This window comes from Penicillium brevicompactum (genome assembly GCF_028827555.1).
Source record: "Penicillium brevicompactum strain IBT 35665 chromosome Unknown utg000005l_segment0_segment0, whole genome shotgun sequence".
Taxonomy (NCBI): domain Eukaryota; kingdom Fungi; phylum Ascomycota; class Eurotiomycetes; order Eurotiales; family Aspergillaceae; genus Penicillium; species Penicillium brevicompactum.
The window spans coordinates 2446620-2459196 of record NW_026623208.1 but is presented as its reverse complement, the minus strand read 5'-3'; the positions used below and the strand labels follow the sequence as shown (position 1 = coordinate 2459196).

The 12577-nt window shown below is 50.7% G+C and overlaps 5 protein-coding genes across 5 annotated transcripts; 2 read left to right on the top strand and 3 right to left on the bottom strand.

Moving 5' to 3' along the window:
• Positions 1-265: 265 nt before the first annotated feature.
• N7506_006778 (aldo/keto reductase) lies at positions 266-1315 on the top strand (the record flags this gene model as incomplete). Its single annotated transcript, XM_056956071.1, has 1 exon — positions 266-1315. One exon carries the CDS (start codon positions 266-268, stop codon positions 1313-1315), a length of 1050 nt encoding a protein of 349 aa, XP_056810405.1.
• A 581-nt stretch (positions 1316-1896) lies between these two features.
• Positions 1897-4130, bottom strand: N7506_006777 (polynucleotide adenylyltransferase; the record flags this gene model as incomplete). The annotated part of the gene is made up of 8 exons (XM_056956070.1): positions 1897-1950; positions 2084-2201; positions 2257-2371; positions 2419-3028; positions 3080-3291; positions 3345-3719; positions 3780-3928; positions 3982-4130. The coding sequence occupies 8 exons, from the start codon at positions 4128-4130 to the stop codon at positions 1897-1899; spliced, it is 1782 nt and encodes a 593-aa protein (XP_056810404.1).
• A 642-nt stretch (positions 4131-4772) lies between these two features.
• N7506_006776 (homoserine acetyltransferase family protein) lies at positions 4773-6185 on the bottom strand (the record flags this gene model as incomplete). The annotated part of the gene is made up of 6 exons (XM_056956069.1): positions 4773-4906; positions 4958-5037; positions 5104-5251; positions 5310-5419; positions 5477-5945; positions 6008-6185. The coding sequence occupies 6 exons, from the start codon at positions 6183-6185 to the stop codon at positions 4773-4775; spliced, it is 1119 nt and encodes a 372-aa protein (XP_056810403.1).
• Positions 6186-6489: 304 nt separating this feature from the next.
• Positions 6490-7278, bottom strand: N7506_006775 (flavin reductase family protein; the record flags this gene model as incomplete). Its single annotated transcript, XM_056956068.1, has 1 exon — positions 6490-7278. One exon carries the CDS (start codon positions 7276-7278, stop codon positions 6490-6492), a length of 789 nt encoding a protein of 262 aa, XP_056810402.1.
• Positions 7279-8471: 1193 nt separating this feature from the next.
• On the top strand, positions 8472-11649 carry N7506_006774 (Zn(II)2Cys6 transcription factor; the record flags this gene model as incomplete). Its single annotated transcript, XM_056956067.1, has 3 exons — positions 8472-8587; positions 8653-8702; positions 8762-11649. The coding sequence occupies 3 exons, from the start codon at positions 8472-8474 to the stop codon at positions 11647-11649; spliced, it is 3054 nt and encodes a 1017-aa protein (XP_056810401.1).
• Positions 11650-12577: the final 928 nt, after the last annotated feature.

Genomic DNA, 12577 nt, shown 5'->3' with positions numbered 1-12577 from the left:
CAAAATGAAGAGAGATCAAACCATGTGTTAGACTTTGTAAACAGCACCATCTCCAGAACTATCATAAGAGAAACTCGAAAGTCTTTACGAAAACTCATGCCGTATGAAGTAACAAGTATGCAGTGAAATGGGCCCATCTTGTCCCGAAACGCCTAGCCCGGAGAGCTCGCCGAGGGGGCGGCATCGCTCGGCGGGGCGACTTTAGGCCCATATTTCTAAGGTTATAAAACACCTTTTCATGAGGACTTCAAGCACAAACACCAATATGGAAACATCCAAAGACAGAGCCTCCTTACCGAAGATGGAATACCAACGACTGGGCAACAGCGGCCTCAAAATCTCTCGAATCATCCTCGGCTGCATGACATACGGCAATCCCAGCTGGGAAGGCTCGCCCTGGGTTCTAGACGAAGAGAAATCCCTACCTCTTATCAAAAAGGCCTATGACGTAGGAATCAACACATTCGACACGGCAAACACATACTCAAACGGTTTCTCGGAAACGATTCTCGGAAACGCATTAGCCAGATACTCGATTCCCCGAAGCCGAGTGGTGATCATGACAAAACTATACTACCCTGTTTTGGAAGACGATCCAGACGCACGACCAAGCCCGGCAATTAACGATGGATCACTCGTTAACCAAATGGGACTTAGTCGGAAGCACATATTCGACGCTGTCGAGGGATCTCTGCGCCGCTTGAACACTGATCATATCGATGTACTTCAAATCCATCGACTGGATCATGATACATCGCCTGAAGAGATCATGCGCGCTCTTCATGATCTGGTTCAGATGGGTAAGGTGCGGTATTTGGGTGCTTCGAGTATGCATTGCTGGGAGTTTGCTCGATTGCAGTATATTGCGAAGATGAATGGGTGGACGCCGTTTGTCAGTATGCAGGGACTGTATAATCTACTTTACCGCGAGGAAGAGAGGGAGATGAATCCGTTCTGTGCGGCTGAGGGTGTGGGGTTGATTCCGTGGAGTCCATTGGCGAGAGGGTTGCTGGCGAGGCCTTGGAAGGAGAAGTCTTCTCGGGCGGAACAGGACCAGAAGACTAAGAAGTGGTTTGTGGGGGATCAGAATGAGGAGATTGTGTTGAGGATTGAAGAGATGGCGAAGGCGAAAGGTTGTGAGATGGGTGCTATTGCGATGGCGTGGTTGTTTAGCAAAGGCGCGTGTCCTATCGTTGGATTGAACAGTGAGGCCAGGATCGAGCAGGCGCTAGAGGCCTTTGGTGTGAATTTGTCGAAGGAGGAGGTGGAGAAGCTGGAAGAGCCATATAGACCACTGGCTGTGCAGGCGATCTAGATTTTTGACGCTCGTATGAGGATACCATGTGTGATAACTGTTTCTGTTATACAAAGAGAGATGGAATTGTCATAGAATGTCGAATAAGTGTAGCCCGCGTAGCGCGAGACACGTCCTTGCATTCAGCTATGTCAACTATCTGCGAGAAGCTCGATGGCTACCTACAGAATGACCGGGAGACCATCTGTTGGACCGGGACTGGGATACTACAGAAATGAGGTATGCAACATAAAAAAGCACCCCTGGTGCGTGCGCCGTACGTGAAGTGGTGCAGATGGTGTGTCAAGGAGAAAGTGAAAGGGAAAAGCGTCTAATCTAACTGTCGCAAAAGCAGCAACACGAAAGACAAGGAGAAGAACGAACCAACCTGTAGCTCTGAGAGCGGGAACGTTCACTGTAGAAAGAGGCAGGTCGCAGCCTCGGCGACGAGTTAGATGTTCGATGTCTGTTTGAGGTGCAACTGCAATATTAAAGTGAAATTCCGCAGTTTTCGAGCGTATTGGACGCAGTGATGCTGTCGATTGATGTTGGGGACCAGCCCCGGCGGAATGAAGGGAGCGAAGGGAAAGGAAGGGAAGGCTTTAGGCGGGAGTGGCGGATGTCACCTGGCGTTTGGAAGCTCCTTCGGTGGAACCCTGAGAATTGAAGTTGGTATTAGTAATTCTTACTTGTCGAGATCCTGGGGTTCCTTTGCAGGGTGATCGATAACGGGTTCAGGGTTGGTGTATTGCCGGATTAGGCCGTCCGCAACCTCTTCGATGAACTTACGTCCAACTCGGCAATGCTGCGCTTTTGACCGGCGGTCTCTGATTTCTTTGTCGTCTTTTTCTTGGGTCGGGATGGTCGGGTCTCGCCGGGTTGGAAGACATCCTCTGGTAGATCGAAGCTATGGGGGATTAGCACGAGACTGCAGGCATGCTGTGGCGGAATGTGAACCATACTTTCGAACATGGACGACCGTCAATTCCATCACATCTTCTTGGTATCCTGGCCATGCTGTACATTGTGACTTGAAGAGCTGCGAGTCGCTCGAGATATCAAGAGATCTCGATTGGCCTTGAAAGGGGTCAGAAGGTTCGGGGGAAAGTTGTTAGGAAATTTACCAGGTTCCAACGGCATCAACTCTAAGCCGATGTAGTAAGTTGTTGTGTAGACGGTATGGCCGTCGTTCTCGGGTTGGGTCTGCGCTGGCTCTGGGATCTCAGCATTCTCGAGAGTGTTCTGGACTGCGGCTTGATGAGCAGCATTGTTGGTCTCGTCGGTCGTCTCGGTCGTTGTGCCCTTGGCGACATGCTGAGTAGATCCGTTCCTGACTGCATCCATCTGCTCGGCTGTCTTGACAAGGTGTACTCTCTCGAAGCCCTTCGGGAAAGGATGGGCGATCCCGATTATTTGCTTGCGGTCCAATGCACCGACGAGATGGCGCAACTTGGATTCAACAAGGCCAGACCATACACCCTCAGCCTCCTTGGTCTTGCTGGAAGCAGTGATGGTGAGGTAGTATTTGTAGTCGTTGGTGAAGAACGTGTGGCGCACAAATAGATCTTCCCAAGATCGCTGCTTCATGAAAATCTTGTCGACCATATCACCTCCTCGGTTGAGCTCCCTAAGGATGACCTTCTTCGTGGAGAGACTGATATTGTGAGTCGCACACATCGAAGGGTAGGCGGGGGTGATGATAGGCATCAGATGAAATCTATCGCCGTGGTAGATCTGGATATTACATTAGCTTGACAAGTTAAAGAGTTCCGAATGACTGCTCACCTTTGGATTCCACACTTTCATCTGAAGTGGGCCATCCTCAATCTGCTTCAGTAAGACAGGCTGAGGCCAATTCCACTTGTTCATGATCCTGAAAAACTTTCCCACGATGACAGAGCCGGTCGCCTGCGGGTACAGCTGGCACACACGAGCCACCAGCATCGCCCAAGCTACACCACCTGGGAAACCTACAATATTCGAGTAGATTGCCCGCCCTGAAGATCCATTGTCAGTCAGGATGGTGGAAGTGTACATGAAGACCACTTACTCTGCGCCCAAAGTTTGATCGCTCGTAGTGCCAGACGAAATGTCTTTTGCTGGGGTACAAGCTCCAAGATTTGATCAGTCACACGAGTTCCATTCAGGGAGCGTACCTCCCGCTCATCCAAGCCTCTCAGGTAATCGTTGTTCTTCAGGTCCAAGTTCATTGGGATGGAGGGGATGACGAGGCGAGCGAAGATCAGATCGATACTAATGCCGAGGAGCTCAAGCTTGATAATTGGGACGAACGCATCGGGTACTGGTGTCATTTTTTCTATCGCTCCTTCGGGGGCCATTCTTTCCAGTATCACGGGGAATTCGGCGAAAAAGTCATCGATCATGACATGCTTAGGTGCAACGACTAGGGTATCGATATCGGATCCTGCCAAAAAAAATCATGATGAGAACTTGAGCTTGCATCAATCCAGCGTGGCAGACTTACCAGGTCCATAAACTCCAAGTCTGTAAGATCCATACGTGAAGATCTTACCCCCAGAGGCTTCAACGGCCGCGGCTGAAAGACCTTTGGTGCGACTGACGACTTGGATGAATTCAACTGTGACGCGCTGCAGCAGTTGCAATACCTTTTGTCTTTGCGGTCATGAGCTTGTGTCTCGGGGAAGTTTGGATCAATGCTAACGCACCTTCGGTCTGTTTCGGTTGGCTGCTCGAAGTTGTTCTGGGCTTTGAGTTCCGCGATGAGATCATCGTTCGCTGCGATTTCGTCCTTGGTAGGTAGAACCACCGAGATTGGGGGTGTCACACCCCACTGGCGAGCGGGCGGTGTAGCCATTGTGAGAAAGAATCGCAGGTATGAAACGGTGACCCCGTTTCGTGGGTCGTCAAAAGATATGAGCTAGATAACGAAGGAAGTTGGTGAAGATGCTCCGAATCAAGCTTTGAAATGAGACCTGGCGCTTGGTGAATAGATTAAGAAAAGAGAAAAAGAGATGAAAAAGAAGAGAGTTGGCACGACCGGAACACCCGAGCAACAGGGACAAAGGATTAAGGAAAGGAATTAGAGAAGGAGTCGCGGCGCAAGGTTCGTCGGCGCCTCCATGAGCCGATCTAAGAGCTTACTCAGGCTATCACATGATCGGCATGCTGGGATGGGTGCCTGAAGTTTGCCTTAAATTTCTGACATGCGGCTCATTGAAAAGGACCTTGGAAAGATACTTGGATTACTATGACAGCTCCCCTACTAATTCAAGTACCCCGTACCCTCCTCTTTGTTCACCCATGTCCATGTATATACTCCTAGCCATCGACCGCCAAGCACCACTATGCTACTCAGATCCTTCCATGGATTTCATCATGATTATGATGGTCAAACGTATTTTCAAGAAGAGAACGTTCCATCGAGCACTGGTCAAACATGAACCATCAAAGCCTGATGCTCCGTGTACCATACTTGCTCCTGGCATGACCTTGAAGCTCACTCAAGTGTACTTTGGAGCTTGTCAGCTAAACTCATCACCTCATCGCCCTGGTTGATTTCAAAGAAACGAGTGAGCTTGTCATCAAGCCACTTAACATCCTCCTTGCTATCACCGGGGCCACCTGCCCAATCTGTGCGCAGTTAGATTTGTGGATCAAACAGTCAACGGAGAAACCACTCACGTCCCCATATCGAGGGAAATATATCCAGTGTCCCAACGCCAGGCTTCATGCATGAAACCTCATATTCCGAGTCCTCCGGCCTAAGCTGAGATTAGCAACGCCTTTTGTCCAGTTCACCGTAGTTCAACCAGGGCCTATGCACTCACGGAAAGTATAGATCAGTCTTTGCCGGAAGAACGAGCGTTTTGGCCTTAATGGACGCCATTGCTTTCTCAAAGTCTCCGTTGTACGACTCTTGCTGAGAGACATCTCCATTCTGCCAAGTTTGCAGCAGAACCAGAAGATTCTCGGGATCTTGCGACCATTAGTCAACCCCCTCGACGAGCTTCATTGTAAGACTTCCGAGACATACCTTTGGAGCAAGCCCATTTCTCCCAGAAATTGACCATAAAGTCTTCCAGTCCCTTGAACCCTAGCACGGTTTCATACAGCTTGTGTCGATAGAACGCCTGACTGAAGCCCCTATTTGTTCCGGGTCCGTTAGCAAGCCAGCTGATAAGGGTTCTCGAGGCTCCCTACCATCCCGCATAAACACGACCCAACGCCTTCAAGCCAACATCTTTCTCTTCTTCCGTCCAGGAATGAGACTCCGCAGTCTCCCTGTTCAATCCAATTTTCCCAGACCCCGCAGATCGACTTTTCTTCACTGCAATAAGCGAACTCTTGACGCCTTCAAGGAAGACTTGGTTATGCAGCGATGTCTTGGCTGAAGTACAGAAAGGCACTGCGATATCCATAAAGTCGGGGTATTGTGTTGCCCATTGATAGGTCTGGGCTCCGCCCATGGACCAACCTACGACAGCGCGCAGGTGGGTGATTCCCATGTGCTTTGTGACAAGCTCGTGCTGCGCTCTGACGTTATCGTAGAACGAGACTGTGGGAAATGGGCCGGGGGTACGTTGATTCGAAGGAGAGGAAGACTGCCCATTTCCGAACAATGCAGGAACTATAATATAGAACTTTTTCGGGTTCAGGAGCTTGTCTTCTCCTATGAGCCAGAAATTGTCTGATAACGCTGCAGTGGACTGGATGTTAGACATGCCATCATACTTCGATAAGTAATCCCAGGAACGGGACTATTCTCACCTCCTGAGAACCAAGTTGGATAGACAATTGCAGGAGATTTGGGGTCGCCAAAAGTCTGGTAAGCGATGTGAGCATTTTTGATTTGCTCACCACTCTGTAGCTGCCAATCCCCAAGATTGAATGTTTTATACTCGTCAGTCATGATGACGGTATATGGTTGTGTTGCTAATTACACCAAAGTACACCTTTCAAGCGGACCCGGCCGGTGGAGGTTATATAGTGTCAGGGTTGGAGACAACCCCGCTTTGCCCGCACGAGACGCGCTTTCAGTCGGAGCTGACATCTCTGATAGCCGAAAGGAGTGTTGGCAATGTAACGATTCGGCTCCAGTATTGAATCTATATCCAACGCCCACCTGTCTGACTGTCTAACAACATGGAAAATACAAGGGAATATCTATATACCACCACGCTATGGTGCATCCATTCCAACGGAGAAACAAAACACTACTCAAACTGTGGTCTCTGAAGCTCCAGGACATCCGTCGTGCGACCATACGAGATTCCACCCAGACGACTGATAGGCTTGAGAACCTTAAGATCAATCACAGATCTATCCTCATCGATAGCATCATCTCGCACCCAGAAGCGAACACCCTCGATGATGCAAAGCACACCAGTCTTCTTCCCAGGAGTCTGACGGCTCTCAAACTCCTTGGTCTCCACCAACTTACCCTCAATCGAGAGAACTGACTCCTTCACACGAGCCGGCTTCACAATCGAAGTAGGCGCCTGGTGCAGACCAGAAGTCTCCCACTCCGAAACGCCATACGGCGCATTGATAGAGGTGGCATTAGCCGCTTCGACAAAGTGCTCTGAGATGATATTGATGACGCACTCCTTCGTCTCACTGAGGTTTCGCAGCGTGTCCTTGGCATTTTCCAGGGATCCGGCGATGCCAACGGTGAACAGGGGCGGGTCGTGGTTGATCACCTGTGCGTAGCTGAATGGGGCGAGGTTGTCGGTCTTGCCGTCTGCGGATTTGGTGCTGATGAGGGCAATGGGTCGTGGGACCATGCCTGAGATGAGAAGCTTATAGTTTGAGGTCGCGGGTCGGCCTTCTTCGTGTGGGTCGATCTCGACGTGGTTTTTCTTCAGGCTTTCGCCTCCGTCGTTGCCGCCTTCGCCGTGCTTCCAGGTGGGGTTGGGTGGTTTGGTGACGGTGACTTTGGCGTCGTGATCGAATTCTGGACGAGTGGCCTGCACTGTCTCGAAGTCGGGGCGGGGTTTGTACATGGTGGTGGTTTTGGTGAAGGTGCGATGGATGGAGATGGGATTGGAGTGAATTCGAGTGAGTGCTTGACGACTATTGTGGGGATTGGGAATCAGCTATGTTCACCGATGTTCTCTGCCCCGCGGTGCTGCGACTGCAACGGTGGACTGGTGCTCAACCGTGATGATTGGGGGATCGCGGGGTACTCACAAAGGAAGATTGCGTGGCAGTTGGTGGAATGTGGAAAATGAAATCCCTACTAGCGAAGACATGGAGTACAATGGTCTTTCTTTCGAAGGGAATTTGCTATCGCGTCTCCAAATCTAATACTGCCACGCGCGATGGATCAGTATAGCCACGGCGATAGTGCGACGGGCAGCTGGTGCGTGGCCATACGACCACACGGGCATCCGACACTCGGGCCGAGCAGATGATGTCATCGGATGTGCTTCTACACAGTTGCTCGAAGGGCTCACTGCCGTCGTCTATCCGCAACTCTTTTCTAGATATTTTTATTTTGTGTTCGTAGTAATAGTCTAGCTCTGATTCAGGTCACTTGAAGCTTAGGAGTTCATCATTTTTAAAGTCAATCAGGCCGTTGATAGACTATTTTGTTCAAACAGAGGTGAGTTTCATACCTATTTAATGCATCCAAACACAGTGAGAGTAAAAACAATCATAGCATTTCAAAGCCTTGCTCGGGTGGGCAACTGGGTCCCTTCAGACCAGTTGCGCTAGACGTGGGGGGTCCAACCCACGCCCCATAAAAGGACCCATTTTGCCCCGGAGTTTGAATCGGAGTTGATGCGATACAATTATGACAGAATAAGAGATTTATTATACATGACTTTATCCACCGCGATCTAATAGGTCGAGTGCGAATATCAGCTGATGAGTCGAATCGAGGTCCCATGATCGAGAAACACGTACTGTATCGAGCATAGCGGTCAGTGTACGTGTTACATTACGAGAATTACATCGTGAGATTGGGAAATTTGTAGTGGCGTTCGCTTCCTTTCACCTGGTCTCCCTACACTTCCTCTGCGTCGCCTAATGAAGATCTCGCGCGATTCCATTTCACCCTCCCACAACCTCCCCCACCGCCGCATATATCCGACCCATCCACCTTAGACCCTTCTACGTCAACACTCCCTCCATCGCTCAGGAGTGTGCAGGTGTCCAATGGGTCGTGACCACGGATAATCATCCGCTTGTCATGAGCGACCCGTCGCCCAAGAAGAAGAACGGCGGCAACCCTTCTGTTCCAAGACAAATCCGCTTTGTCGCAACCGATGGTCAACCGCAGACCAAGCGCCGGCGCGTCAATGCCGCGTATGTCGACGGAGATATCCCTTGCTCGCCCGAATTTGAAGCTGACATACACGTGGGTCCTGTAGATGTTTGACATGCCGCCGGCGCAAGATCAGATGCTCGGGAGAACAGCCAGGTAAGTTGCGCCGCCACACTTCCTCAAACGCGGGAACCTCGGTTGATAAATGAGGATAGTGTGCAAAACGTGCTCGGACTACAAGCATGTCTGCTTGGGATACACCGAATCGATCGCTCATTTACGGACACAGTCTGACTCGACGTCGCAAGCGCCGCGTGTTTCCGCCCCCAATGGTTCGAGCCACAATGTCGCCCGCGCCGTCGAAAGTAGCTCCCCTGATCCAGTGCCGCCGAATATGCCAGCGCCCGCCGTTGACGGGCCTTCCGAGCTACTGGAGACCGGCTTGAAGGATATACCTCCGTTTCTAGATGTGTCGTCGCGCAACAAAGAGTTGGAGATGCGAGCCGAAGACAGCCCGGAGAGCAGTCGTGCCTCTGTGAGCTCAGGTAGTCGCACGCATGTGCCTTACTTCCGATACTTTGGTCCCACTGCCATTGTTCCAGGCTTCAAGCAAATGGTCGTGCAAGTCCGCGGTTCTCGCAAGAGTAACCCGTCCATGTCTTCCGACTCTCCGTCACCCCTCCGAAGCCCCAGACCCGCGGAAAGACCCTCTGAGAACATCAGCAGAGCCCCGGCACCGTCTGAGAGTCGCGAAAGTCGCGATGCGAACATCCCCTTCTATGACCAGGACGACACGGCTCCCGTTTCAAACCTCGTTTTGCATCTTTGTGATTTATTCTTCACGCACCTGGGATGTAACTTCCCATTCCTCCAGCGCGATAGATTCTTCCAAGATCTCAAAGACAAGAGGGTCGACACCATGTTAGTAGATGCGGTGTGCTCATTAGCCGCAAGGTTCTCAGCACATCCACTGCTTGGGCCTCCGCAGGCTCAGCCCATCGCACGCCCGCATCTACCAGATGACAACCGCAAATGGGATCGCGGCTTACCATTTGGACATCGTGCGATGAGCGCGCTCGTGGACTCACTGCCATGTCCGACTCTCTCCGCTGTCCAGGCCTGCTTACTACTTGCCTATGAACAGTTCGGATCGAATCACGACAGTGGACTTTGGATGTACCTCGGAATCTCCATTCGCATGGCGCAAGACTTGGGATTACAGAAGTTTCAAGGTCTCAAGCATAACTATGGCCAGAGCGGGGTGACTCCGAGCGATGTGATGACTGGTCACGCTGGAAAGCTTAGAGAAGATCAGTATGATGATCTCGATGTGCATCATACTCCGAAGGTGAAACCAAGGCCTCTTACTGGAGAGCGCGCTCGAGAGCGTGAGCGCGTAGACTCATTTTGGAGCATATTCTTTTTGGATAGAGTCATTTCTTCGGGGACGGGTCGGCCAGTGACACTCCGCGACGAAGATATTGAGCTTTGTTTCCCTCTCCAGTCGGAATCACAGCTTCCGAATGGCTGGCCAGCTCCTTTCCCGCCGCTTATTCGGATCATCCATCTCTACGGCAGAGTGACGGATTTGATAAACGGTATCCAATACGTCAAACGGGTCACACCAGATACTTTGAAGATGCTAGCTGGGATGGAGAGCGACTTGACTGGTATCTATCAACGCTTGTCTCCCAGACTTCATTTCAATGCAGCGAATTTCCAGGCTTATGTGAAAGCCAAGGAAGGGACTAACTTCATATTGTTGCATTTCTGGTTTCACACCCTCATCGTGCTTCTACACCAGCCTACGTTGCTGAACTCTTTTGGTGGATCCATTCAGCACCTTTATCCCAACAGCCGGGAGCTTTCGATGTCTTCTGCAAAAACCATTGCAGACATTCTATCTTTCTCCGAGCTCGTTGATGGGAAAAGCTTCATCGGAAACCCGTTCACAAGTCAACCGATGTACATTGCAGCTTGCGCCTTCCTCATGGAAAGCGCATACTACACCACACCCTCATCTGCCAATGGCGCACCATCGCCCCAGCCACTGTTGGCGAACCAGTCTAGTGGCTTCGTGCTACCTAATTTGGATCCATCCAATGGAACAGAGCGCAAGTCTACAGCGAAGCACATTCTACTCGCTTCTGCTGCGAAGGAGAACTATCAACGCTGCTACAAAGCATTGCAAGCCCTCAATACGTACTGGCAAGGAACTGGCTACATCCTGACAGTGCTAGACCAGAAGGCGAAAGGCATCGTTGACCCTCTTCTCTACACCATTGAAGACATGGAGAATACAGATGGGATCGCTCCGGGGCTACCTCTGGGTCCTGGCCCTTGGCGCAAAGGCAAAGTACCAGCAGATGGATCAGATCCCGAAAAACCATACAGTGTTGCCGACATGACATCTAACAGGAAATGGTCGCCAAACATCGATCCAAGCCAAGCCATCGGATGGTCTCTCACAGGTGCTACGAACTCAGCACAGCCTAACCTAAGCTTGCTGTACCAAATGCCCACCACTGAGCCAGATCCTACCCCCGACCGTCCAACCTACTCGTCCCAGTACAGTCACAGCTACCCAATCCTACCAAATGCCGGGCAAGGCAATTCATCGTTCCCTCCCCTCAACCCCAGTCACAACGAAAGCGCCGCATCACTTGCGGCAGCGAATGCAAAATACCCCACGATACCCACGCCTATGCATACAGATTCCTACTACATGGGTCTGAATTCACCTTACCCAGATTCAACACCACAATCCACACGCCCCGTCCAACCCGCACCGCCCACTTTCTCGGGTCTATCACCAGCCCAACTTGACCCTCAGCCATCTGTATTCGACTACTCGGTTCCACCAACCCCCGACCCAAGTGGGAACCCAATCGGCACTGGTGATCTGCATGCAGATAGCAACGGGATGATGATCGGTAGCCATGACGTCGATATGAATACCCTCAACCACCAAGAATCATTCCCCTTTGCTAATGGCGAGATTCTGCCTTGGTTGGAGTATCTCCCGCAGGATGTTCTTAGCTTCTTTGGTGAAAATCAGGGGTATCCACTTATGAATCCTGATGATGTTTCACGGCCATCATGATGTTGCGTGCTGGCTTTGTTGTATATATACCCGCCACGTACCTGCATATATCGGAGTTCGGGCTGGCTTTTTCCCCTTGCAAAATGATGTGGACTCGTGGCGGATGAGGCGCTCTGATTCTTTTGGTGCCAGATAGCTTGTTATGTCTACAATGTCTAAACACAAGTATAACTTGAACGGAAAAAGCCATGATTCAAAATTAGACCCAATCAATCCCCCATCTTGATTTAAGAACGGTTTTAGAATGATTGCACTAGGTAACCACCTAGGTGATACTTCTCATGCCCTGCAAGCATCACAGGATCTCTCTCTCTCTCTCTCTCTCTGTATATGCTTGTTTGCTTGCTTGCTTGCTTCCTATCGTCATCCATCATTCCTTCTTGCTTGCTGGCTACCAAGCGCCATCTGATCTGCTTTGCTTGCTTTGCTTCTTTTGCTATTTATGCTTGTTGCTCCATAGCTTCTTGCTTCTTCTTCTTTCCTTCTCCATCTTCGGTTTCTTCGTTGTCTATGGAACAACCCTTATTCCATCTCCATCACAATACTATCGATACCTTCTAAGGTTACGTGGACCTTTCTACCCCTCTGCACTACCTCCGGTGCTTTCAGAACTGATGAATAACCGTTTATCTTACCACTACTGCCACGAACTGAGTCGTACCCGTGGGCTCCAATACCCATCAATCAACTTCGAGCAACCGAACTTGACTTCTCCTCAGTAGAAAAGTCTCCTACTTTCCACGATGGCTGCACAGCACAGAACGCCAAATCACCCGCACGACGAACGCACTGCACGCGGCCCGGACCAGCCACAATACGCCCCATCTCTCTGTCAATGATATGGAAATGATGTGCCATTTTGCGAGAAACAGACTGCAGCCCATGTTTGAGAATGTGATGGAATTGGGCTCGAGCGTAGGGAGAAGGC